This window comes from Nyctereutes procyonoides, unplaced genomic scaffold (genome assembly GCF_905146905.1).
Source record: "Nyctereutes procyonoides isolate TBG_1078 unplaced genomic scaffold, NYPRO_anot_genome, whole genome shotgun sequence".
Lineage (NCBI taxonomy): Eukaryota > Metazoa > Chordata > Mammalia > Carnivora > Canidae > Nyctereutes > Nyctereutes procyonoides.
The window spans coordinates 3,757,978-3,785,631 of NW_026575040.1; the positions used below are offsets into that span (position 1 = coordinate 3,757,978).

Below are 27,654 nucleotides of genomic sequence, written 5' to 3' on the forward strand. Positions count from 1 at the left end.
CCCATGTTTCTGGCTTCAGCCGCTGGAAGGACAATGGAACAATTCACTGAGTGGGGAGAATGGGTCTTTGGAGAAGAGTGTGCGGAGGACGGCTTGTGAGACATCCAGGACGCCATTGAACAAACAGGTCTGGAGCCCCGGGGAGAGGTCTGGGCTGAGGGATGGATGGGAACCCAACCTGAGGGCCTGGGTGAGAATGTCTGAGGAGAGAGATCGCACGAGAAAAGCAAGCACATACCACATAGCCAGGAATGACACCAATGGGTGAGGAGTCGGCAGAGGAGGGAAACTGAGGATGGCCAGAGATGTAGGGGAAATCAGGAGAGTATGTGTTCCTGGTCAAGGGAAGAGGATGTTTCGGGAAGGGGGGAGTGGTCAGCTGCATCACATGATGCTCAGAGGACGAGGAAGGAAAGGGATGACAGGTGGGTCTCCTCTTGCTGAAGACATGGCCTAGTGGAGCCTGCTGGCCGTGCGCTAAGGTACGAAGGCAAGGCCAGCCCTCCCCTTCAAGATTAGATATGGTGGGAAGGAGAGAATGAGACAGTGGGATTCAAAGAGGACCTTTTGGGATCCAAGAGATCTGATCAGGCTTAAATGCTGACAGGGAGGACCCTACAGGAAGAGGTTGAAAGTCTGAGAGAGCGGGAATGGTGGGCTGGCACAGAGACCAGGCAGCTCGGAAACTGCAGCGGGACGGCCAGGCGGCACTGAGGCACGTTAAAGGCCGTGAACCGAACCCGAGGAAGCACCAGTCAGGGCAACCATGTGACTTTCTCTGGCGGCCCTGGCAGGGCTGCTGTAGGCTGTGCACGGCAGGTCCCAGCCGGTAAGGGTTTGAGGGCCTCCTTTCCACTGAACAAGTCTCTGGCTTTACAACTTCAAAATACATCTGCCCTGAGAGCACTTCGATTGAGAAGGCAGCCAATGGTGGGCGAGGATGACACTGCGTCCAACGTAACGGCCCGCAAAACCTGGTTCTGCCTCTGCCGGGGGGACCTTAGGTAAGTTAGTCAACCTCTGCAGCCTCAGTTTAGTCATCTGTAAGATGGAGACAAGAGCACTTACCTGACCAGGACTCCAGCAAGGATTACACAAGCCGATCCCTGCCGAGCACTTGGCGTGGAGCCTGGCAGTTAGCTCTCCAGGAGCGGCAGTCGTCGCGGCCATGAATTCAGTTCTACTTTAAAACAAATTGTTGTTTGGGGCACCTGGGTGGCTCGGGGTGAGCACCTGCCTTCGGCTGAGGGCGTGACCCTGGGGTCCTGGGATCGAGTCCCGCATCGGGCCCCTGCAGGGAGCCTGCTTCTCCCTCTGCCTGTGTCTCTGCCTCTCTCTCTCTCTGTCTCTGTCTCTCATGAATAAATGAATAAAAATCTTTAAAAAAGCAAAACAAAACAAATCGGTGTTTTATTCATCACGCCAGCACCCACACATGGGGAAACGGTTGTTCATGTGTGGAAGGTACGTTCCTTCTTCAGTCAGCAGGCTGGGGTGCAGAGACTTCAAGGGCCCTGGCCACGGCTGGGAGTCCCAGGGATCCTTGGTCCGTCCGCATCTGCTCTGTCTCCTGCGACCTGGCCTCTCGCCACGGCGGGCATGACTGAGGAAACTGAGGCCCGGAAGCTTACCCAACGGCCACACGTGAACCTGTGGCAGAGCTGCTGGGAACCGGCCTCGCTCACCCCCCTCACTCTCCTCCTGTGGCAGCTCCAGCCTGTTGGCGTCTCCACAAGTGCCTGGGCCTGGCTGTGCCCATGTGTTTGCTATGTTGCTGCTGTCACCGCCAACTGCTCTGTCAACCGTGGGAGTGTGGGCCTGGGCTCCAGGAGCTGTTGTCCCAACTCTGATTGTGGTTCCAGACTTAGTCACATTTCTGTCCCAGGCTCTCTCACAGTCCCTGTTTCAGCCTCTGCCATAGCACTGTGGCAGCATCTGTCGTAGTACCTGTCACGGCCCCTGTCACAGCCTCTGTCACAGCCTCTGTCACATACTCTGTCACAGCCTCTGTCACAACCCGTTGTAAACTCTGTCACAGCCTCTATCACATACTCTCTCACAGCCCCTGTTGCAGACTCTGTCACAGCCTCTGTCACAGCCTCTGTCAGAATCCCTGTTGCAGACTCTGTCACAGCCTCTACCACATACTCTGTCACAGCCCCTGTCACAGCCTCTGTCACAGCCTCTGTCACAGCCCCTGTCGCAAACTCTGTCACAGCCCCTGTCACAGACTCTGTCACAGCCCCTGTTGCAGCACCTGTCACATACTCTGTCACAGCCCGTCACAGCCCCTGTCACAGCCCCTGTCATAGCCTCTGTCACAGCCCCTGTCACAGCCCCTGCCCCAGCCCCTGCCCCAGCCCCTGTCGCAGCGCCTGCCACAGCCCCGCCACCCTCTCCCTGCCGCTGCCTCTGCCCTGGGCCCTGCCGCGTGGCCTGCGGGGCACAGCTCTCATTACCCAGCAGAACTGTCTCTCTCTGGAAGGCGTCCAGGGAGAGGCTCATGTAATAGCAGGTTACCCTGACGGGCAGGGCTCGCGGCGGGGAGGCCGCGCCCGGGGCCTGCACGAAACATGTGCTTTGCGGGGCGCCGAGAGCCACTGCCAGGCCTGGCTGGGGCTCCCGCACGCGCCGCGGGCGTCCCCCCCCCCCCGGCAGGATGCCTGAGTGGACTGTGATCCCCTCGACCCCCCAGGGCGTCCCAGGGAGGGGCCGTATCATCCCTGTCCTGTTCTCTTGTTACACAACCGACTACAGGGCGGCGGCCAGGGCCCAACCGCAGGGTCGTGTCTGCTCCCCTCGCCCGGCACCTCCCAACCCAGCCCGCGGGGGGGTCGCTGTGCTCACCCCTGCCCCCCCCAGCCATCCCAGGCACGGGCCCCCCTCGGCCCCTCTCTTGCCCACCCTGTGCCCTGAACCTCGGATGTGTCACCTCCTGCTTCCGCGTTTCCAGATCCCACCCACCTTCCGCCAAGGCCACCTCAAGCAGGATCAGCCCCCCCCCCAGCCTTCCTCCTCCTTCCTCTGCTCTCCTGCCACTTGTCCGCAGCACATGGCCCTCGTCCCTGACTTCTTTCCAGAGCTCCCGTCCCTGTCTTGCTGTGGCGGGCAGCAGCGCTAGCCGTCAGGGCCTGCATCTTCAGCTTTCCGTCGTAGGTACTCCATGGCCCGGACAAGGACAAGGACATGGGAGAGCGGCTGAACAAAGCCGGACGGTGTTTGGGAGGAGGACCGGAGGGAGAGGAGCGAGGGAGAGGGCGGCGGCCTGGCGGGCAGGACGTAGGAGCCCCGCTTGGCAGGAGCGAGGATGCCGCGGGAGCCCAGGCCACAGGCCGAGCCCACCCCGGGCCCCCCGGGGCTTCCCCTTGCCCTCCTCCGACCCCAGCACCACCCCTCCCTTCTCCCAGGCCACCCTGTCTCTTCCTTCCCTCCCTCCCCCCGGCCGGCCTGTCTTGATCGTCCCAGGGGGGCCCCCTCTGAGCTCCCTCCACCCCTTGACCTATGGTGAACTCCAGACTCGGGGCGCAGGCGTCTCTGGTACTTCAGCTCCTGGCAGCTCAGCTCAGCCAGCACCTTGGGGGCCTCCCCCCGCCCAAGTGCCTCGCTCCCCAGCCTGGCTCGGAGTACAGGTGGTCCAGATGTGCTGGAGCCCCAGTGGGACACAGAGACACAGTCCAGGCCTGGCTAGGCTGTCGGCACATCTGTCTTCTGACCCCTGCGAGGAGAGGGGCGTGGAGTCCCGGCGGCGCCCGGGCCAAGTCCCAAGGGAGTAGCTGGGACCACAGGTTGGGAAGAATGGAGAGATCAGGCGGTGGCCTGGAAATGAAGGGGCTGCGGGCACCCTCAGGCGGGGTGCTGCACAGAGGCAGGGGGTGGAGAAGGGGACAGTGCCACGGCCCACGCTCCCAGATCCTAAAGAAACCAGGCAGGGCTGGGACGACACCAGAGGTAAACCGAATAGGAAACTGAGCCTGTGGGGTCTTTCTCTCACTAGTGCCTTAGTGACATTAGGGGAGGTAGGCATGTGGCCTGCCAGTGGTTTTTGCAGCCAGACTCTGGGGGTGAGGGTACTGGGAAGATGGAGTCAGAAGGACCCAATACCTTCCTTCTGTTGGGACAGCCGACTTTCTCCCCGGGTCAGCTTAGAGCAGCTGTTTAGGCATCCTAGGGTGGACCCTCCGCTGGGTGTGCCCTTCGGCAATGTCTCATTTACCCCACAGAGATGCAGCAGGCCTTACCCCCACCTGGCAGCTCTGTTCACTGTTTCCCCCAAAGAAACACACATCCAGTAGCCGCCGTCTAGAAAACCCAGTTCATTTTCCCACCCCTGCCGGGAGGCCCACCTTAACAGTACTCAGGCGCACCACTGCTCTGAGCTCCTGAACCACTTACTCTGACCCTTGGTGACAAACCTCCAGGATGGTCTTTCACCACTGACCAGACTGAGAAGTGCCTCCATCTGGGCATCTCACCCCTCGGCCTCCATCCATTTGCGGCTGTGCTCAGGGATGGGCACCAAGGCTTGGTCAAGACGAGGTGCTTGATTTGTTCTCTCCATACATCCACGTGCACTCGGCCTTGCTCCCCATGTCCTTCCCCCCTTCCGGTTTCTTCATCGGGAAGCCCTGGGACAGGAAACCTGAGGCAGTGTAGCAGAGTCCAATATTCCTCCGTGGGGCCTCATCCCCAGGTCAGGCCTGCCAGCGGGAAGTTTCCGTATCCCCGATTCCAGCCCATAGAGCAGACCTGCCTCAGAGCAGAGCAGAAGCGGCCCTGGGAGGACCATATGTAGCCTAAACAGAAAGACGAAGCCACACCTTCGTATAGCGGGGCTTTGAGTGTGGGGTCAAAGGTGTGACCTCTGAGGTCTCCTTTCTCTCTCAGACCCAGATTTTTTCTGGGTTTACATTCCAGGAATACCCAGGCCCCCTGCAGCCCTGCAGGAAGCACCTCAGTCTCCTAGAGACATGCAGTCCCCTGCACCGAAGCCGAGAGCCACACGTCTCTATCTCAGGCCGCAGGCAGGGCCCTTCCCCTTGCTGGAGGCCCTAAGTCCCGTCTGCCATGTTACCAGATGAACCAGAACAGACCTCTGGCTTTCTAGAAGGCACTGGAGAAGGCATGAGACCCGGCTGGAGCAATGGGGAGACTATACAAGGTGGGGGCTCTGTTCTTTCCTCTGATCCCACTTGGGCAAGTGCTCATCCTGGAAAGAAGGAAGTCTGCCTTCTGGAAACCCAGCCAAGACTTACCAGGGATGGAGAATTTGAGGAAAGCGATCCTGCATAGCAAGGCATAACTTCTGTCCACACTACAATTTTTAAGACACATATATGACCTAAATTGGATTCCAAAGGCCAAGTGTCTCCTTTCCTTTTTTTTTTTTAAGATTTTATTTATTTATTCATGAGAGACACACACAGAGAGAGAGAAAGGCAGAGACACAGGCAGAGGAGAAGCAGGCTCCATGCAGGGAGCTCGACGTGGGACTCAATCGCGGGCCTCCAGGATCACACCCTGGGCCGAAGGCGGCGCTAAACCGCTGAGCCACCCGAGTGGCTGCCCAAGTGTCTCCTTTCCATCGGCGACTGCAAGTTTTACTCAATATTCCCCCACTCAGTGTTTATTGAGAACTTACTACAAATGAGATGCCGTACCGCACGCATTCATTCTCTCAGTCTTCGCAGCAGCGTGTGAGGCACACATCGTTCGACCCATTTCACACACACGGAAGGAAGACGGAGGCATACACGGGCAGTAAATGACAGAGAAGTATTTAATTCTACAGCTTTTGTTTCCCAATCTCGCGCTCTATTGTTTACAGCAGGGGGCCCCTAGACTTTTGGAATTCACAGACCAGTAACATTTCAAAAATGATTTTTGGGAACAAACACAGAATCCCATGCCAACTTTTTATTTAGCCAAGGACAAAAAAAAAAAAAAACAAACAACCATCTCCTAGCACTATGATTTCATAAAAGGACATTTTAACACAGAAAATGCGGCAAGGATATAATGTTAGAATAAAGACAGACTTCTAAGAAGGACAGTTGGCAACCTTACCCTAAAATATCCTACATTGTTCTCTCTCTTTCTTTCTCTCTCTCTCTGTCTTTTGTTAAATTTCAGCGAACCAGCCAAAACCTTGGCATTACGCCCTGTGGGAGCCACTCCCCTACCTCAGAGCTGCCCCTTTAAGCAAGAACAATGCCCTCAGCCAACAAGCAAATAAACTTTCAGAATTTCTCACCCCTTCTGCCTGTCCAGGTTCCCACCAGGTAAGATCTGAGGTGGACCTACAATAATAATCAGCTACCTCCTTGCCCCCCCCTCCCAGGTGGTCTTCCGAATCAGTATCCCTTCCAGGGAAGAAAGCCCATCTTCCGCAGCTCCTTTCTCTCTCAGACCCAGATTTTTTCTGGGTTTACATTCCAGGAATACCCAGGCCCCCTGCAGCCCTGCAGGAAGCACCTCAGTCTCCTAGAGACACGCAGTTCCCCTGCACCGAAGCCGAGAGCCACACGTCTCTATCTCAGGCCGCAGGCAGGGCCCTTCCCCTTGCTGGAGGCCCTAAGTCCCGTCTGCCATGTTACCAGATGAACCAGAACAGACCTCTGGCTTTCTAGAAGGCACTGGAGAAGGCATGAGACCCGGCTGGAGCAATGGGGAGAATATACAAGGTGGGGGCTCCGTTCTTCACCTTTTCTCTGCTTCAACCACGCTACACTCAGATCTGCCTGTGCTCCCTCCTGCACCTGTGCCTGCCCCCCCCCCGCACCTGCGTGAGTCAGCTGGGCAGCTGCGAAGAGCCTGACCGGTGGGGCGCTCGGCCCGAGGTCCAGTCCAGCTCCACAGTTTTTCTTGCCATGAGACATTTGGCAAGCACCTCTCGGTGCTTTATTTTCTTGCTCGCGAATGGGAGTAAGAATGTTAGATTGGGACACAGAAATCATAAAATGGTCCACAAAAATGTCATGCGGTTTAAAGATGACGTGTAACCTGTAAGGTGCCGGAGACACGTCTCTCACCAAATCGGCCCCCTCCGTCCAGGGAGGCCTCTCTAGCTACGCCAAGCTCAGCGAGGTCCCCCTCAAATCTCTCACTGGTTGAGGCATGAATTTAGAACACATTCCTTTCCTATCTTGAGTTTTCTCCTCTCTCCTCTGGAGAAGTCTAAGATTCCCCACAAACTGGAGCCCATCATGGGCTGAGTTTCTGGCTCCTCTACCTGCCACACTGCTGGCATGCCCCGCCGCCCCCCCTTGAGAGTTTGCACACAGAGGAGACAGGAGAGGCCAGTGTCACCACATGCCTACTTTACCTACTGGTCATTTCTAGACCCAAGGGTGGTCCTAGGGGACCCTGGTGCTAACCAGACTAACCAGACTGAGGGTAGGTGAGGTACCAGAGGGAGAGGAATCCAAGGGCCCTGACCCTTGGCCAGCCTCTGGCAGCGTATCCCAGAACACGGAACCTTGGTTCTATCCTCCATCGACTTCAAGGAGCCCCTTCAATGGCACTAGCTAACTTCCAGGGTCGCTCATGCTTAGTTGACATCTATCCATCTGCTCTCTGTCCCTCCTTGTTTTGGCGCTGAGCTCCCTGGTATGAGTCGAATCTGTCCTTCGGGGAGCTCAGTCCCGAAGGGGACACAGGCTGCACTGTGTAATCGGTGCTCAGGTTGCTGAGAGCTCACGGGCCACGAGGGCTAAAAGGTGGGACATGGCCAAGATTTGGGTGGCCGGGAAGGGTACCTAGAGGAGAGGATGCCCTTGCCACTACAGGTCGTTGGGACTCATCATTTGGGTTGACTTCCTGAAGCCGGGGTAGGGCAGGCTAGCTCCTGGCTGTATACAGAAGCCCAAAGAAGTGAGTTAAATGGAGGTCTTCTCCGTATGACTGGCACATCAGGGCAGGCGGGGCTCCCAGCCGGTTAAGAACACTCCTCAAGGAGACCCAAGGACATTCAAGGATTAGGCCTCCCAGCATCTGTGCAGAGAACTGTCAGCTCAGAGCTGCTCAAAAGTAGAAATGCCAGCTAGCGGTGATGTCATCACCCTAGTCCTTCCCTCCCCCCCCCCCCATGGGAGGCCCTGTGGTCCAGTGGGTAGAGCAGAAAAACCCCTGCCAGGCTGCCTCCTCATACCTGGCTACCAAAATTTCTGCTCTGAATGGGGTGGGGGAGAGATGGTCCCAAGTGGGCTAAGAATAAGAGTAAGAAATCCTTGGAAGAACAACTCGGTGTTATTCCTCAGATGGCAGGGCCAGGGGACCTTTTTGCATCCCTCCTGTCAGCCTTGGCTGAGGATCCACTTCTGCAGTAACCCAAACTCCAGCCCTCCCTGGCCAACCCCTTCCTTCTAGCATCCCATCTCCATTTTTGAGCTGGTCTGGGGTATTGGCCCCCACGGGATCTGAGTAATAACCCCTGAGCCATCTTAGGGGCCCCCAGGCCTAGGAGAGGGCATCTGGCTGCCCCGCCTGTGCCCCGCCTGTGCCCGGCCTGTGCCGACGGGAGGTGTCAGGCTGTCCTGGGGCGCAAAGGGGAAAAGAGCCGTATTTCTGGAGGGCCTGGTGGGATTTGTCCATAGACCCAGAGACTGTCTGCAGGGGGAGGAGGACACACAGCTGGATGGCCCGCTGGCCTGTGGGTGGGGGTGGGGAGCGGACTCGAGGGGGAGGGGACTGTGCAGCTGCTTGGGGTTAGGAGGCTCGGGTGGGACGGGAACCCCTCTCGCCTGGGTCACACGGGGGTGTCACAGTTTGGATGGGAACCCAGGCTGCAGGAGGGCGGCTAGCCCCAGCTCGCCGGGCCGCCAGGGCAGCCCGCCTTCCTGCTCCTCGCTGCAGCCCCGCGCGGCTCAGGAACCCCCACCTGCACCGCCCGCGGAGGGGTGCGCGCGGGGACAGGACCCCGCGGCCGCTGTGGGCGCATTTCCTGGAAGTCTTACCTCGAAGGGCTGGGTCTCACCCGCGCGCCCGGAGCCTCCCGGAGTTTTCCCTCGTTGCCCGGCTGCCGCGGGCTCCGCGGGGGGACAGACCGGCGCGGGGTTCGCCCCTCGACCGTGCCGCAGGGAAACCCCGGGAGCTGCCCAGAGGCAGCGCGATTCCTGGAAACCCCCGTCCGGGCGCCTGGCGGAAAGGCCCGGGGCTGCGCACCCAGGGGGCCCGCCAGCCTCCCCAGAGGTGGGTCGGGGACTCGGCCCGGCAGCTAAGCCGCCGCGGGAAAGGCGGGCCCGGAGCTGGGGGACAGCTCGGGAAAGCCCGTCCCCCGCCCCTTCCCCCCGCCCAGTCTCCTCGGGGTGGGAATTGGCAGCCCAAGCCCTGATCCCAGACTTGGGGCGCGCTCCCAGCCGTGGCCAAGGAAAGGTGCAGGGGGTGCAGGACGAGGGACGCCCCGCGGCGCCGCCCGCGGGGTCCGGCGAGGGCCCCCCGCGCCCCCCGCGCCCCCGCAGGGCCCGCCCCCGGCCCCCGCCCCCCGCCCGCCCCGGCCCGCGCGCCGCTGCTCCTTTAAGAAGCCCAGGTAGGCAGGCCCGGCCGCGGGAGCCGCTCCTATGGCAACCCGCGAGCTGCGGCGGCTTCATGAATATTCCGGGGCGCGGGAGCCCTGCGCTGCCGGAGGGCGCTCCGGGGAGGGCGGCCGCTGATGTAAGCCGGCTGCGGAGGGAGCCCCGGGACCGGCCGGCCGCGCTCGGCCAGGGCAGGCGAGGCGAGCTCGCGGGCGGCCGGCCGCAGGGCCGCGGCGGCGGGACGGGCTGACGGCCGCGGGCCCGCGGGGCGCACGGCGGGGAGGCGCGCGGGCCGTGCGCCCTGCGCCCCGGGGCGGCTCTCCAAGCGGCTCCCCGGGCGCCGCGGCCGCAGCGCCCATTGTTCCCCGCGGGGGCGGGGCGCCTGGAGCCGGGCCGCGCGCCGCGCCCCCGGACGCGGGCGGGGGGCAGCGGGGGAGCGCGGGGGCCCGGAGCCCGGCCGGGAGCCGCCCCGCCGCCCCGCGCCCGCCCGGGCATGGGCGCCTGAGCCCGCGCGCCCCCTCCGCGGCCCGGCGCCGGCCCCGCGCGCCATGGACAAGCTGCCGCCGTCCATGCGCAAGCGGCTCTACAGCCTCCCGCAGCAGGTGGGGGCCAAGGCGTGGATCATGGACGAGGAGGAGGACGCCGAGGAGGACGGCGCCGGGGGCCGCGGGGACCCCAGCCGCAGGAGCATCCGGCTGCGGCCGCTGCCCTCGCCCTCGCCCTCGCCCTCGCCCTCGCCCTCGCCCTCGCCCTCGGCGGCGGACGGCGCGGGCAAGGCCAGCAGCAACGGCGACTGCAGGCGCTTCCGCGGGAGCCTGGCCTCGCTGGGCAGCCGGGGCGGCGGCGCGGGGGGCGCGGGGGCCGCGGGGGCCGCGGGGGGCGCGGGGGGCGCGGGGGGCGGCGGCCACGGGCACCCGCGCGGCTCCGCCGAGGAGCGGCGGCTCATCTCCGAGGGCGACGCGTCCCCCGGCGAGGACAGGACGCCCCCGGGCCTGGCGGCCGAGCCCGAGCGCCCCGGCGCCCCCGCCCAGCCCGCGGCCCCGCCGCCGCCCCAGCCGCCGCCGCCGCCCGCTTCCTGCGAGCCGCGCTCGGCGGACTCGGCCATCAAAGTGGAGGGAGGCGCGGCCGGCGACCAGATCCTCCCGGAGGCCGAGGCGCGCCTGGGCCAGGCCGGCTTCATGCAGCGCCAGTTCGGGGCGATGCTCCAGCCCGGAGTCAACAAATTCTCCCTGAGGATGTTCGGCAGCCAGAAGGCGGTGGAGCGCGAGCAGGAGAGGGTGAAGTCGGCCGGCTTTTGGATCATCCACCCCTACAGCGACTTCAGGTAAGGGGCCCGGGGCGATCCCGCGGCGGGGGGTGCGGGGGTGCGGGGGTGCGGGGTCCCCGGGCGGTCTCTCCGCCGGAGTTAACTTTCCTGCCTCGCGCGGGGAGCTCCGAGACAAGTGGGGCGCCTCCGGGCAGCAGGACACCCCCAGGCCGCCTCCTGCGCCGCGCTGGCAACTTTTCCCCTGTGTTCGGGGCTCCAGTCCCCTCCCTCCTGGGGTCTGGGCCACAGCCGAGGCAGGCTGGAAGGGTGTTGGGCGCCTGGCCTAGCCCTGCAGGCAGCCAGGACCAAAGCTCTGCCGCTGTAAGGCGCACATCCCACCTCCCCGGGCTGGGCATCCTAGGCGCAGTGGCAGGTCATCCAGCCTGAAGAGCCAGGGCCAAGAGGGAAGACACAGGTGCCAGCTCCCCGGGCACTGACCCCAAGGGTTAGTTATCTCCTTCTGGTGCCCCCCCCCCCCGGAAGCTACAGCTGGGAGGGAGAGCTGGGCCCCTGGAGGACTGGGGGCGCTGGAGCCTCAGGTCCCGGATTAGAGCCCTCCATGCCCACCGTACCCCTGGGTCCAGACCTTCATGGCGAGCGCTGGGCCAGGCACCCCGGGCACCTGGCATCTGGACTGGCAGGACAGGATGACCTTGCTCATACAGGTCAGGGAAGACGCCTGGTGTCCCAACTGATGAGCAGCTGTCCTGTGACCCCCCCAGGCTCATGCAGTTCCCCATCCTCACCCCAGAGGCCTGAGCTTCAATAGCTACTAGGACTCTCGTGGGTCAGTCATGGGTCCCCAGACAAACGGTGTGACTGCCAGTTGGGGAGAGGGACCCTGTCCCCTCCCCCATCACCTGAGTCAGATGCCACTGGGGGGCCCACAGGGGGTATCTGCAAAACAGGAGGTTGTTTTCAGAGGCAATGGGGGATTGCTTCTGAAGTTGAAATAAGAGAGCCCCCCCCACCCCCGTCTCCCAGTCAAGATCTTGGGGTTCCCCTGTCCTCCCGTCTGAATTTTCCTGACACACGGGACTGAAGTGAGGGTCTTCAAAACCTTCACCCTTTAAAGCTGGGTCTGATTCATTCTCTCTCTCAGCCCTGCCCCCTATTTAGCTCCCTTCCCTGCCTACCCTGCTTGCCTGCCAGTATAAATGAACATTTTACCAACCCAGAGCCCTCTTTGCAAACTCCAGGGAAGCTAGGTTTGTAATGAGAGCAAAGCCATTTTCCATCCAATGAGAGAGATTTCTCATGCTGGGAGTGACCAGTCAGGCAACGCTCGATGGCTTAAAATAGTGGTGAACAGAGCCCCCCCCCCACCGCATTTTCTTGTTTTGAGGGACTGCTCTTCGTAGCCCTAATATCCAGGGTTCCCATTCCCTGAATGAGAGGTGTGGGAGGCCACAGGCTAAGCAGACGAGCATAGTCTTCAAGGTGTGTGAGCAGATGTGAGACACTCCCATTGAGAACTGTGGCTGCTTCCCGGGGCCAGCCAGTTTCCTGAAGTGTGGCCTCCCCTCTGGTCAGTGCTAGGACTTCAGGCTCCCAGCCTGAGCCAGGGAGGAGTGGGCAGGAGTTGGATCTCCCGCACCCTCTGGGTGTCCTGGGCTTGTCCTCCTCCCTTTGAATGCCCTGCAGGTGGTAGCAGGTGGGCTGTGCCCTCCCTTCCCTTGCTCATCTCCCTGTTGTCTGAGAGCCTCTGGTCAGGGTTCTCCTCGCCAGCCCCATTGCGTGGGATGTGAAGGGGTGCAACCCCAGGCATGCCTGGCCTCCACAGACCGCAGGCTTTGATGGAGCACCTTCTGGGAACTGGGCCTTGCCTTCCCAGTACCCACCCTTACCCTGGATGGTGGTTAGGATGAGGGTTAGGGCTGGGTTGACTGCATCCATGGGAACCTTTCCACCTTCCTGATCTTCCTCTGCCCATCTTGGCATGTCTGTCTGCAGTCCCCCCCCCCCCCCGCCCCTTGCAGCTCTCTCACTAACTGCAGGCTGCCCGGGACGTGGCGGAGGGTGGTGGTGGTGGTGGGGATAGGGAGGGGTGGACACAGCAGGATTGATAAATGGGCAACAGGATAAGGGTCAGACTGGCCTTTGAATCTGTGTTTGTAGCGACAAGCAGCAGGGACAGGTAGCTGGAAGCACACGTCTGCGTGCGCAGTCTTGTAGCTCTCTGGGGCTGGGTGGAGTGTAAGAGAAGAAATCCAAGAAAGACCCAAGGGTGTGTGTCTGGAGGGGCAGTGGTCATACCTCTAAGCCAGGGCAGCTGGTCTCCTGTGCACAAGGTCAAAGAGGCAAGGGCCTGGCTGAGTCTTCTAAGCTTAGGAAACCCACCACTCAACCTGGCATCGCCCCAACCCTCAGTCCCTTGAGTTTCAGCCACTGGCCATGGGCCTCTGCATGGAGCCAGTCCCCACTGCCCAGCTCAGCCTTCGTAAGAGCTTCTGCAAGCACTGCTCAGACCAGTTGAGGATTTATTCATCATTTTGACGGGCAGGAAGCATTGATCCAGCAGAATTGGTTTAATAAAGAATCGCCAGCAAACCATGATAGATTGAGTTTGCGGCTTGGAGTTCAGGGCTCACTGTCATGGGCTGCATCTGGCATCTCCTGTTCCTAGGAGAGGAAGGTTGGGTGCCTTTTTCGAGGGCTGGAGTGGACTATGCTCTGAGGGACCTACAGAACCTGACCCATGTCTAATAAGAAGCTTCTCTTGGCTGCCTCCTCCCCAGCTATTGCATGGCTCCTCCAGGCTCTACAGACTTGTCTGGCCTCCCCCCACCTCCACCTCTCCCCTCTTCCACCCCCCCACCCAACTTTCCAGTTCCCTTTTGAGACTTATATTTAAGGTTTGGTAAAGGAAGAAGCCAAGACACACAGCCCCTCAGGACATTCCTTCCCGGGCTCCTGCCCAAGGCTGGAGCTCTTGGGTTCTGGATGGGTCCTTCCTTCCACGTGAAGCCATGTCCTGGGAGCTGAGCTTGGCTTGGCTTGGAACAAATAAAACCCATTGTTTTTTCCAAAAGGAGAGAAAAGGAGTGGGGACCTGAGTGAAATGTACTTTTTTTTGTTCCCAGGAGCTTGTCAGGCTTTCAAGTGTCAGGCTCAGGGGGTCTTCCTGGGTGTGTGTATGCCCAGCTATCTGTCTGAGCAGGTGTCTTGGAGCTGTGTGGGTGGACATGAAGGCCGGTAAGGAAGTCCCTATGTGGGATGTCAGTTCTGGAGCTACTCCTGTGCCCCAAACTCTAGCTTGGCCTTGAAAATAGAGGCCGACAGAAGCTTGGCCCTTCTCATCCCTCTGCCCCTCCCTGTCCTAGCCTGAGCCTTCTGAAGCTGTGAAGAAGGGAAGGGAAGAAGTGCCCTCCAGGGTCCTTTCCTTGGGACAGAAACAGCTAGACTCTGAAATCAGGGAAACTGGACTAGTGGCCTGATAAATCCCAAGGGTGACCTAAAACTCAATGACTTCCTGTGCTGGTCCCTGGCCCCAGGCAGTGCCATGGCCCACCTCACATCACTGGCCCAGCCCTATCTGTTATGGGGCCCTGCTTGGGTTAGGAGCTTTGTCTGAGCCTCAGTTTCCCCACCGAGGAGAATGGGAATCCCGTTGCCCACATCAGACCCATACAACTGTGGCTGCCCTATGGAGGTGAGCGCTCCCGTGCACCGTCAGAGACCAGTGATGCTGCTAGGCGCCACGCGGCCCCCACTGGCACTGCCTCCTTCCCTTTGTCCTGGAGGGACCAGATGAGCCTCTGACCTTGTCTCAGACCGGCGGTTCCAAACCTGGGTCTGGGACCTAAGTGAGAACCTGCAGGAAACCATAGAGTCTCTATTGAGAAAGATGCTCGTATATCCAGAATCAACACGATGCTCAATTTTCTGGGGTCTGTGGACTTCCTAAATTGGAGACCACCTAGGTTGCGAACCCCGCTCTATCTAGACCAATCCAGAAAAGAGTCCTGGCCTGGCAGGCGCAGGTGCCAGCCCCTTAGAGCTAGCCCTCCCCGGGGCCCTCTGTACCCTGAGGCCAAGTTAGATGCTAAAGGAGGGACTCTGAGGACTAGTTACTTTTCCATTTCCTCCACCCCACACCCAGCTCTCCCCAGCTTTCTCTGCTTCTTCAACCAGGCCAGAGTGCATGCACAGGAGGGGGTGAGGAGGAAGGAGGGAGCAGCCCGGCTCTGGGTGTGGGGGCTGGGGGGGCTCCTGGAGGCCGTGCACAGGAACGCTGCTGCCCCCAGCAACAGGGGTGCTCACTCTGTGCTGTAGTAGGACAGGCCGAAAGGAGCTGCGGGCCTTGCCTTGCGGCACTGGGCGGGGGAAGGGCTCCTTGGTGCAGAGCGGAATTCCAAGGTGAGCTGCCTGGGCGCTGCTGTCAGCTGGCACGGTGGGCAGCCGGGCTCTCCGCCGAGGACGTGCTCCACCTGCCAAGACCCAGCTCAGGGCCCAGGTGCCACCGGGATGCGGGGTGTGTGGAAGCCCCGCAGGGCCAGGCCCCTTGTGTCCCTGGCTGGGGAGACCTGGGCCCCGGGTCCTCCCCCTTGCAAGGCTTCAGTTGTCTGTGTGACCGAGTCTGACCCGGCTGGGGGCTGCCCTCCTGCCGGGCCCCGGCCCTGTTTGTCCTCTTAGCTGCCGTGAGCTGGGAGGCTGTGGGCTGCAGGTGGCCAGCCTCACGCAGGGCTGGGCTGTGTGCTTGTCTGTCCGCCGGGCCAGCTGCCCTCCTCCCCCCTGCTTCAGGGGCCTCTGGGTCTTCCGGGATGCCCCCTGGGGCCACACAGCCACCCCCATCCGTGGTCCAGCCTGACCGCCTCGGGGCATCTGGCTGGAGCTCCCTGTTTGTTCTAACGCAGGGCTTCTCACGTGGTCAGGGCATCCAGCTCTCCTGGGGACCTTGTGCAACTACAGATTCTGACTCATTAGGTCCGAGGTAGGGGTGGGGCCTGAGATTCTGCATTCCTGATAAGTGCCCAGGTGATGCTGATGCTGTTGCGCTTGGGGGACTGGGGTTCATTCACATCATGTGTGCGTTCTCCGCTCAGCCCGGGCTCCCGGAGGGCAGAGACCCCGGCTTCCCCTGTGGGCCTCTAGCACCGAGCACAGCGGGGCGAATTCTGTGACCCGGGTCGAGCAACCCTTAGTGATAGAGGTCAGCTGCACGCTTAGGGGGGTTGACCTCACAGCCTTCCTCCCCTCCCGCACTGTGGCTTGGACCCGGCTGTTCCTGGATGCTGACTGATGGGGTGGGATGAGCAAGAGGAGGCCAGATAGCCAGAGGGCCCTCGGGAATCCACCCTGTCTCGTGGCTTGGGCAGCTTCTCTCCAACTCGAAGGGCCAGAGGGGTAGGCTCAGCTGGAGGAGCAGGGGCAGAGGGAGTGCAGGGACCGCTGTGCCGCAGTGAGGTTTCTGGGAAGGAACAGATGTCAGTGAGGGAGTCCAGACATGTCAGGGCAGGATAGTGGGTGTGAGGTGGCCTTGACAGTGGCTGCCTGGGAAGGGGAAGAGACATCCAGTAAAAGCAGCTGCCCTGGCACCTTGAGGTTGTGTTGGGGGGGTTGTCTGAACCCTAATGCCCCTTCCACCGCCCCACACCATGCCAAGCAGCACCCCCTCAGTGGGCTGGACTTGCCTGCCCCCCCCCTCGGCCCCCCTCCCACCCTGGAAGGCACTGTCTACACACAGATGACAGAGCTCATGGTGCCATAGCAGCCCGAGCAGCCCCTTGTCACAACACTGGCCATCATGGGGGAGTTCGCCCAGAGCAGAAGGCGCGGTCTCAGCTGCCCCCGGCAGGAAGGAGGGCTTGGCATATAACCGAGGAGGCAGCGGGCTCCAGCATATACACCCCTTGGCTCAAGGACTCTTACAAAGCTGCTACTGCCAGTTGCTAATTAATAGAAGGGCCACTAAGGCTGGCCAGGCGGTCCTGCTTGGGCCCAGGGGAATCCACATTTCCCAGCCAGAGCGGGCCTTGGGGAGGGCAGGGGCATTGCCTTGGCTTTGGAGAGGATGTTCTCTGCCAGCCGGGCTTTACTGAGAAAGCATTGCCAGGGCCCTGGAAATCTGTGATTCCAAAGCCTAGGAGGCCACTCACAGACACTCTTAATCATCAGCACCTGCCCAGAATTGAGGCAGAAGTAGCACAAAAAGATGGTGAGCTCCCCGTCACCAAGGGTGCTCAAGATGAGACAGCAGTACATAGACCAGAAGTTGCTAAGCAGCATCCCATGGACCAAATACAGCACCCAGATGTGTTCTGTTTGGGCAGCACAGTGTGTCATAACAAATCTGAGACAGTTTTAAAATGGAAAGATGTAACATAAAAATTTGGCTTTCGGGCTTCTCCTGAAAAATTGGAAACTCTGGCAGCCCTGGCCCCACGTTCCCACACCACAGCAGGCAGCAGGGGCACACTAGAGGCTTTTGCTCTCTGGTTGCCCACTGTCCCTCAGGTTCTATACGAAGCTGTGTCATTCTTGCACATTTATCGGCCTGACACCTGTAGGTTTGAGTTGACAACCCCAGATTCAAACCAGCAAAGACTGAAGCCAGGATGATTCACAGATCGGTAACTGCCCCTTATGAACCGTCTATACCATGTACCAAGCGGCTAGAAGCGTTGTATCTCATGTTTTACTTTTCACAGTGGCCTGAACGATAGGTTCTATTGTCCCCAGTTTACAGATAAAGAAACTGAGTCTCTGATGGGAGGGAAAAAAAAAAAGATCTGCCCTAAATCATGCAGCTCTCAAGTACCAGAACTGCAATTTGAACCTGGTCTCTAGGACTCTCTCTATCCCTCTTCCTTCCTCTCTCCCGCTTTGTCTCCTCCTTCTTCTTTTCTGTTAGCTTTACAAAGCTAAATTACAAAAGTAGTTCAAGAAGACATTCTCCCGAGAGTGAAAACATTGCCAGTGATGTTTGCCCACATGTTACCAGTGTGGTGGGGCTGTGGAGGGATGGGGCTGAGCTGGCAGGGGAGATTTACCACCAGATCTGGACGGGCCTTAGCGATCTCCTGGCCTAAAGCCTTCATTTCTACAAGGGGACCAGAGGGTCAGAGAGGGGAAGCCTCTGGCTCAAAGTCACAGATTGAATCGGTGTCAGAGGTGAAACCAGAACCCAGTGGCTTATGTAACATCTGGCTGCAGAGACCCCAACCAGAGTCCTGAATGGTCTTGTCACCGGGGCTTTTTTTTTTTTTTAAGATTATTTATTTATTTGAGAGACAAAGTGAAGAGAGAGAGAGAGAGCACGAGAGAGAGCACATGAGGAGGGGCAGAGGGAGAGGGAGCAGCAGACCCCCCCGCTGAGCATGGAGCCTGCCATGGGACTCCATCATAGCCTGAGCCAAAGGCAGATGCTAAACTACCTACGCCACTGATCTACCCTAAGAGGAGCTGAAATCCTATTGTCTTCTTTGCCGGGTGGGTACCATCCTCTATGATGGGTAACAAGGATCTTGGAATGCAGCGTCTGGTCTCTGCGGGTGCCACACAGGTGCCCGGTCACTGGAGCTGTTTCTGGTTGTCCCGGCTCCATGCCTGAATTTTGAGGTGATAGATATTTTCAGAGTCCCTTTTGAACTTAAGCTTATCCAGTGAGAAGGGAGTCTTTCCATATCTGGGGATGCAGCATCTGGAGGCTGAGCCATGCTTGCCCTAACCCCCTGACTCTGGGGCTGCTCTACTCCTGGGGATGCAGGATCAGGATGCTGACTGGTGTGGAAGCCTCTGGGATTTTGGAACCAGATGCCGTTGAGGGACCTGTTCTTCAACAGGAGTGAGTAGGGGACAGGTAGCCAGTGGACTCTGGGTTCTCTCCACCAGAGAACTAGGTGGTCACATGGTCTATCTAGTACATCCTTCAGGGATGTGAGGAAGTGGAGTCCTGATTTAGGACCGTGCGTCTGGGGTCGGAGTGTGATCAAGGTCAGGTCTTTATCTGAGGCCATGGTCTGGGCCCACACTGTGACCAGGATCAGGGTTCAGCCTGAGACCAAGATAAGGCCTGGGTCAGAGGTCAGGACCCGAGTCCTTGGACAAAGCCTCGGAAGCAACCCCAGTGCCTCCCTGAGGCACCAGGGCTGGGGGTAAGGTGAGCACCTGGCCCACCCCGCCCTGCACCCTCCCCTTTAGGTTGCCCTCCCTTTAAGCTCCCCGAGCTCCTATACCTCTTAGCATCTGAGCCAGCTGCCTCTGGTCCTCTCTGGGAGGTAAAGCACAAATTATAAATAAACAACAGTGCCACTGCCGCCGCCGGAGCCACCAAATCTCACACGTGACGGCTCCCCGCCCCACTCGGCTCTCCCATTGTTTGGGGCTGGTGTGTGTCTTCCCAGCCGGGCAGCCAGCTCAGGGCTCCTGCACAGCGGTGCCCAGGGCTGGGCAGGGATGTGTGCTGGCTTGACGGAGGGACTCCCTGTGCCCCGCCGCACTCCCCACTCCACAAACTGCTGAGCCTGCAGCGGGGCCTCCAGGTCGGCTCACGGCAGCTGCGGGGGCCTGATAATTGGCTGCTGATGATTTTGTGTCTGTCTAAGCATTTATCCGTGTGGGTGGACGTGTTATGTCTGCGTCAACAAGGCTTTCAGAAATTAATACGTAACATGGGGCTGGCTCATACACCGTCTTCTGGGCTTGGGGAGGGACAAGCATCGGGGGTGGGGGGGTGGGTCATGCCCCTGCTCGAGGCCAGATCAAATGCTCTATTCCAAGACTCTTGTCACCCATCATAGAGGACGAGGGTCACTACCACCTGGCAAAGAAGACAATAGGATTTCAGCTCCTCTTAGGGTAGATCAGTGTGGATTAGTGGTCAGGGAAGGCTTCCTGGAGGAAGCAGATCTGAGCTAGATTTGAAGGAAAGAGAGAACCATTCTGCACATTTTCTTGGAAGCAGGTTTCTGGGAGATGGAGCTAAGGGGCTGGGGTGGGTGTTGGTAGGCACTACGGGCAGGTTACTCAACAGCTGCCGCTTTGGACCTGTTCTTATTAAGCTCTGTGCTCCACCCCTGAGGACCGTGACCCCACTGCCCTGGGGCTCGACCCTGACGCCGTCTGAGTACATGTACTCGTATACTGGCACGTGTGTGCGTATCTCCCTAGCCTCTCACCCCAGGTCCTTGTGGCCCAGGGTGCTCTCCTGGCTCTGGCCTCAGCCCCAGCTGCACAACCTCTGAGATGACCCCCTTCTCTTGCTATACTACGCCTGGAAGGCAGCTGTTGCCGCCGCATTAATGTCACTGAGTGTGTGGCCTGGAGCCCAGAAGTAATTACCCTGCAGTTCCCTGTTGTAGGCTGGAGCAGCCCCTGTCAATGATTAACGTGAGTCCTCAGCCACTCATCACCAAAGCCAGCTTCTCCCACCTAGAGTCTGTCAGAGGACACAGGGTGCTTGTTCCCTTCTGCAGGGACAGGAAAGACCCTCCAGCCCGCAGGCCTCAGCAGTGCCATCGGTATCTTTTAGAAGCAACATGGGCTGGCGGGGGAGACTCTGCAGCTGGGGCCTCTCTGTGCAGCACCGGGGCTGGCCCACCCTGGAGCTCGGGTTCTCTCATCCTGAGCTTGCTTAGCTTGTAACTCAGTGTGCTCTCCTGACCCTTCTCCTGTTCCTCTGTATGACCTCAGCAAGGTCCTTTCCTGTCTCAGTGTCCAGGGTCAGGGCTCAGTCTGAGGCTGAGAAGAGAGCAAAGCTAATTGCCCAAATAGGTATTGAACCTGTAATCCTGACCCCATTAGTACAAATTGAGCCAGCAGGGCAGGGACAGCGCTGTTGATGAGTAGAGCTGATGAGCACCTCCCTCCCTCTTTCTGGAGACTCCACAGAGGCCTATCCAGGCAGGATCCTGGAGCTGTGCGACGCCTGTGCTCCTGGGGCAGCGGGAGTCCCTGACACACGGGCCTCTCTCTACAGAGGGCCACCCCTCTGTGCTGGGGAATGGGACGGAGGCTCCCCAGCAGATTGTGCGGCATCTCTGTGGTCTGCTGAGCACCCCCAGTAGGTCATGGCTCCTGTGGGAGTGGACGTCGGGCTTTTTTTGTTGTTCGCTGGGCAAAGGACCCCGCCCCCTTCTCCTCCCAGTTATGTCTCCTGGGGGATGGTTGTCCCCTCCTGGGAGCTCAGACCTGGCCTGGGGAGAGTTCAGATGGGAGGCTCCATGGGGAGTGCAGGTCAGCCTAGACAGCTGTGACTGGCAGCACCATGGGCTTTGGAATTGGCAGGGGAAGGAAATGCGGCAAGCTGTTCATCCTGTCCCAGAGGCTCTGAGGAGTCATCATCCCGCTGTGTTGCTTCACAGCTTCTGGGGACAGAGCTGAGGGGGCCCGTGGTGAGTAAGAGGCCAGTGGATGCTCTCTCGCCCCATCCAGCAGTGAGGACTGAGCCGAGGCCTCCCCTCCCTGCGCCTTGCTTTCCTCATTGAAAATGCTTCCAGAGAGGGATGGGGTTCTAGCAAGACCCCAAGCTGAAATTGGCAGGCCTGGGTCGCCTGGGAGCTTTGTGCAACCCCGGATGCCTGGGCCTCCCGGCGTGCGGCCCCAGGGCGGGTATGCTTTGGGGGAGCACCCAGGTGATTCTGCTTCTGTCACTGGAGGAGCCAGGGAGCGGGGCACTTGTAAGGCCCCTGCAGGCCCACGCACGGTCTGCAGCTCCACCCACACCAGCCTGCCCGGGCCCTTGGCCCTGGGCCCCCGCCTGGGGGTGAATTGCTCGCTCCCTAGCCCGCCACTCCCTAGCCCGCTGTCCAACCTCATTTGTGACAGGCCCCTCTCCAGAGAGTCGTTACCTTTTCTTCTGTTAGCGATCAGAATCAGAAAACTCTGGGCTGGCAGGACCCCAGGGACCATGGCCCTTGCTCATCAGCGTCCTTGTCAGACTGTGTTTTCCTAGACGGAAGGCAGCAGAGTCCCATCTGGCTCGTGTTGTCAAGAGCCCAGGCACCTCCAGGGAACCCCCATCCCAGCAAGAAGGGGCCACATAGACCCCTCAGAGCCGGTACTTAGCTCCCTTCTGCGGGGCAGGCCGCCCACCGCGTCCCAGTCCTCCCGAGGCTCATAGTCACTAGAGCACCACTTCTGTGCTGAGTCCATCTGGTTCCCCCTTCACCCCGGTGCCCCCTCCTTCAGGAGCAGGTGAGCTCTCCTACCTGAGTTCCCCTGGGGTTGTGCTCAGTTGCTGCTCCTCAGCGGTATGCTATTTTTGTTCCAGTCTCCTGAGTGGGGACAGCCAGAGCTTGGGCCTTTGTTTCCTGGAAGCTGGGTGGGGAAGAGCTCCAGCTGCTCGTCCCCTCCCAATTTTTCCCCAGATGGTCTGGCCACCCAGCTGGGTGCAGCTCAGAGAGGCTAGGCCACCAGCCTGAGGGAACACAGCATTCTGGCATCTGGGGGCGCTATAGGGCAGATGACCCCCGCCATACACGTTGGGGTGTATGTGTGTGCACGCACTCACTCTCACATTAGTGTATCTGTGTGCACAGGCTTAAAGTCTCAGCCCTTCAGAGAAGCAATGGGCTGATATCTCGGTTTTCCTTATGGTCGGGCCCGTGCTCTGTTGCACCGTTGAGAAGGTGCAGTCACAATCCCTTCCCCGGAGGAACTCTCTTCCTCTGCAACCTTTGTGGTCTCCCATGGCCCCGGAAGAGGGAAGAGTCCCAGCTACTCGGTCTGGCTTTCAGGATGCCCCCGTCTTCTCTACAGACCAGTATCGAGTGGAGGGACAGGATGCCAGAGTTCTCTAAGGTTTGTGCTCTTCTCTTGGCGAGCTTTCCATCTGGCCAGCTGCCCTTGGTTGGCCTCTTTAGCCTCTGCACTGCAGAGATTCATGGAATTGGTGTTCTTTAGAGATCGTCCAGCTCCATCCTCCCTTATCAAGGGGGAAACTGAGAGAAGGATTAGGAGAGGCAGGGACTTGTTCAGGGCACACAGCAAGTTGGGGGAGGGAGAGGGAGCTAGAACCCATGGCTTTTGGCCCCTGGCCTGGATTCCTTCTGCTGGTAGCATGGGCCTCCTTCCCATACCTGCTACCCTGACGCTCCTGACCAGTGGATGCCGGCAGACCGCCTCCTCCTGGGGCTTTGGTACCCAGCAGGCCCTGCTGCTCCCTGTTCCTTTCCAGCCACATTCTCAAGGCTGGCTGAAGTTCCCCTCCAGCTATCCCCAGCCCACACAGCAAAGCCAGACAGTCCCCTCACTACCCGCCCCCACTGGCTTGTGGCTCATCTGCCCTTGGAACTGGTCTGGCCCATCAGCTGCCCTGTGGGGGTGGGTCTGTGCCTCCCTAAGACTGCAGGCTCCTCAAGGTGAGACAGGCACCCACTTCAGTGTCCCCATAGCCCTCAGGCCAGGAGCTGCGTCTTCGTGGTCACAAGAATAACAAGGTGATGATAACAGCCAGCATACAATGAGTATTTACCTGGTGTAGCACATTATAAATATCTCATTGAATTCTCCCAGAATCCTGTGAGGTGGGATTCATGTTCTCATTTTTTCGCATGAGAAAACGGGCTCAGGGAGGTTAAGGAATCTGTCCGAGGCCACACAGCCAGGTATTTAAACACTACAATGCCTAAACTCCCTACTGTCTGCTATACAGCCTGGCTACTCCGAGTGATGTCTGGGGACCAGCAGCCTCACTGTCACTAGGGAGCCTATTAGCAATGCACATGTCAGCCCTCACCCCACACCTAGTAAATCCCCGTCTGTGCCTTAGCAAAATCCCCAAGTGATGTGTGTGCAAAGCAGTGTGCTGGATGATTGAAAGATCACAGAAGGAGGAAGATTCCATGGGTTACAGCCCTCAGCTCACCCCTGCTTGGGGAATAGCCGAGAGCTAGCCCTCACTGTATGCTAAAGGCTAGGGCCTCGGCTCCGGAGAGGGAGGGCAAAGAGACAGCAGTAACTGGTCTTCTTGGGGCTTCAAAACCAAAACCCAAACCAAATTTTCTTCCTTAAGTCACGTAGAAAACTTAAAAAATAAAAATACACCAGAATCCCAGCTACCTCACCCATAAACCAAGCACTAGATGCCCTTGGCTCTGAATCTGTTCTGGAGGCAGCCTCAGGCAGCTGAGGGAGCAGCTACCTGGGAGCCCTGTGATTCTGAGTCAGAGAGTTTGAGGTGGGTTAAAAATAGAGCCCTAGTGGCCAGAGGCGGGTGGGAGGAAGAGAGCAAGTCATCTATTAAAGGGGGGGTGGGGGAGACCCCAAGTCGAGGAGGTTGGGCCAGAAGAGGGGGTGGTGAGGATGGGGGGCTATGCCCTCAGAGGCAAGAGCTGTGGGCCCAGCCTGGCTCTGGAAGGTTGTGGGATGTGGAGTTCTGGCCTGGGGGGTAGGGGGAAGGAGTCTAAAATGCCAGGTCCAGGGCATAGGCAGGGAGGACCCCCTCTCCGCACCCTCAACCCCCAACCCCCACCCCCAGTCCAGCCCCCAGGGAGCCAGCAGCTTCTCTGGGAGGGCATAGGGCTGGGCAGCAGCTCTGTCTGGAGAATACTGAGCAGGAGCCTAGACACGGAGGGAGCAGGCAGGATTGGTGGAAGATCCTGGTTTTACCGTTGGGAGGGAGGAAGGCAAGGAGGGAAGCTCTCCTGTGTGCCTGCCCACGTGTGTGGTGTGGGTAGGCACGTGGTCTCCTTTGCCTGTCGCACCTGCCCTTCAAATGGCCTCCCTCCCTCCCTCCTTCATCACCACCCTCCTCCAAAAAATCTGCTCATCCTGACCTCCTCGTCATGCTAACACGCTCTCTGCATGTTTATGCTGGCTGCCTAAGAGTTTCCCCGAGGACCCAGTGTGTCTCTCTCCTGACACGTGTGAGGGGACTCTTCCCAGCATGGGGCACTGGTCATTGACTAAAGGCGATTTCGTTTTTTGATCATAAAGGAAATATTTGCCCTTTTAAAGAAAATATGGAATTTAGAAATAGAACATAATGTAGGAAATATAGAAAGGTGTGATGAAGCAAACAAAATCACTCATAATCCCACCACGTAGCCATGATCGGTGTTAACATTTTAGGGTAGTTTCTTTATTTTTATTTTTGGCAGTCCTCCTCCCTGGCAACAGCCTTTAGTCCATCCAACCATTTAGCAATAAGACAATTTTACTGAGAGGCCCCTGCACCCCTCGCTCCCCACCCTCAGGCCCAGCTATGTGTTCACATCTCAGAAAAGGAAAAGCAATCGTTTCTGCTCTTGGGGACAGTGGGGAACAGAGCAGGGCTGAGGACATAAGACTCATCCTGGGTCTGCAGATGGGGGCAACACAGGGGGATTCTAGAAGTGGGACTGTCTCCTTCCTACCCTTGCCCTTTGCCTCTTCCCCTGCCCCAGGCCCCCCTCCCCTGCCCCATCTCTGTGCTAGGCCCATTTCCAGCCAAGAGGCAATCCTTAAGATCCCCACCGAAAGGGCATGCCCCTAATGAGGGGGTGTTCTGCTACCGTAGGCCTGTGTCGGTCAGGCTGGAAACAGTTGTGCCAAGGTGGAGGTTACTGTGTCCCCCTACCAGCCCCCTCATTTACCCCGCTCTGTCAGAACCCCAACCCCCATGCTTCTGGCCTGTCTCTTGTTCATCTACTCTTTCTCCACCCCCCCCCCAGCTCTGCCCTTCCTTCTCTGACTTTTCCACCATGGTTTTCAGCACCAGGTGGCGGCCATCCTCTGATGGGTGTTCCCGGGAGTCTTGGAGTCTTGAGGGTTTGGACAGGACACGTTCCACCCTGATCATCGGAGGCCTGTGAAAGCCTCGTGGGTCTCCGTGAGCTGCCATTTCCTGCAGCTTCTGCTGGGCCACCTGTCACTCAGCTTTGTGCATGCATCCATTCACACACCCATTCACACATTTATTACGACCCACCGTGTAAAAGGCCCTGTGCCAAGTTCAGAGAGTCTCGTACGCCGTAAGATGTAAGCACACAAATCAAACACACAATTTCATCATAGTGTGATAAATACTATGCTGAGGCAATGCTGATAAGGGGCATCTAACCAGATTGCCTGGGATACCAAGAAACAATGCCTCCTCTGAACCAAGGGGCTGGGGTGGGCAGGGGTGGGGAGGAGAGGCCAGGCAAACGCCCGCCTGTGGGCTAGCCCAGAGGACAGGAAGCATGGTGCATTTGGGGCACCGAGAGCTGGTGGTATGTGTGGAGCAGAGCGATGAGGGGAGGAAGGGTAACAAGACATGGGAAGGAGGCAGAGTCCAGATCCAGAAGGACCTGGGGGACGACAGTGAAACTTGGTTTAGCTGGGAACACAGAAGGACTCTGAGCAAAGTGTGGAGAGTGGGTTGCTGGGGGATGCGGACCCCACCCAGGACCCTGAGGTGTGTGGGGTCCTGGAAAGGCCAGGAACCCAGCCAGCTAGGAAGCCGCAGGGTAGGAGGCTGCTGATGAGGCTCAGTCCGACTGGTTGGATGTTGGTAGGTGAGGGAGGTGGAGGGTAGCTCCCCGGTGTCTAGATCGTCTAGAGTCTAGATCGTGTGTTTGGATGGCTGGAGGAACTCCTGCTGGGAGCACAAGAGTTTCAGAGGAAGCTGTTTAGTTCTATCTGGAGGTGGCGAGAATGAGGTTCCTGCAGGACATCCCAGGTGTAAAGGTGGAACGGGCAAGTGAGCACACGGGTGTGGAGCTTCAGAGAGAGGCCTGGCTTGAAAGCCAGCAGAATAATGGAGGCCGTGGGAGTTGGTAAAATCACGCAGGGAGAGTGTGGAGAGAGAGAAGAGGCTGGGGCCCAAAGGAACAAAAACACTTAAAGGTCACGCAGGGGAAGGAAAGAGAGAGGCAGAGCAAAGGGAGAAAACCCAGTCGTCTCAGCAGAGTGGCTCAGAGGCAGGGATGCTGAGGGTCAGCCAGGAACAGACCACGGAGCACCCCCTGGCCTGCGCGGCTGCTGCGTGGTCCACAGGAGTGATGGAAGGGAGAGGGCCGGCCCTGTGACACCTCCTCCAGGAAGCTTGTTTCTGCTGGGTGAGATAAGGCGGCAGGATTCGAGAGTGGTTTCATTTTATTTTTTAAATGTAGGGAGCTTAAAAGAACAAGCTGATGGGAAAGGACACTTGGGGAGGGAGACTGAAGGCAGAGGCCAGGGTCAGGGTCCCTGGGGAGGCAGAGGGAACTAGTCAGGAGGCAGGGGGTGGGGTCGCCAGTGCTCTTGCTACTGGAGGAGTGGGTGGGGATGAGGGGGAGGCAAGCAGAAAGAGGAAGGGGACATTCCTGATGGCTTCTCTTTTTCTCTGTAAAGTAGAAGATGGTGTTATCTGCTGAGAGTGGGGTAGAAAAGTGGTTTTAGAGCTTTGAGGAGGGAGAAGATAATTTGAAGTGGCTGCTGGAGGAGAATGGTGGCGAAAGTTTCCAAGGCTATCCTGGAAGGCTGGGCATTTGGGGGTGAGGGCCATTTGAGTGTGGAAACCCCGATGGGGAAATTGAGGCACGGGAGCTAAGGCGCTTACATAGCGCCTCAGGGTGGGCCTGAGGCTGTGGGATTTTTTTTGCACAGTCCCCATGAAACCTGCAAAGGGTGAATGCTGGCCCTGATGAATGGTGAATGGTGTGTTGTTGTGAAGCGAAGGCTAGAAGGACAGGGGTGGGGGGGTAGGGGAGTAGGGGGATGGGGAGGGGGGTGGGAGAGCTGGACCATTAGGTCTCGGGGGAGGGGAGGAGGCAAGAGGGTTCCTCTGTGACTCACAGGTCCTGGGACAGACACTACAGAGTAGACTAAGCATGACTCCTAAGAGAGCTGGAGGGAAAGGAGGTCGGGGTGAGAGATGGAACAGCCAGGGAGGGTGACATGATCCATCCCACGCTGAGGGGTGACTGACATGCCGTCATTAGACTCAGGGCACCA

The 27,654-nt window shown here is 59.0% G+C and overlaps 1 protein-coding gene across 1 annotated transcript in view; it reads left to right on the forward strand.

Annotated features, from left to right (window-relative positions):
- Positions 1-10,057: 10,057 nt before the first annotated feature.
- Positions 10,058-27,654, forward strand: part of HCN4 (hyperpolarization activated cyclic nucleotide gated potassium channel 4) — a 42,035-nt gene continuing 24,438 nt past the window's right edge. Inside the window, exon 1 of the mRNA XM_055319619.1 lies at positions 10,058-10,833. Within this exon, the coding sequence (XP_055175594.1) occupies positions 10,058-10,833 (776 nt within the window). The remainder of the gene's footprint in view (positions 10,834-27,654) is intronic.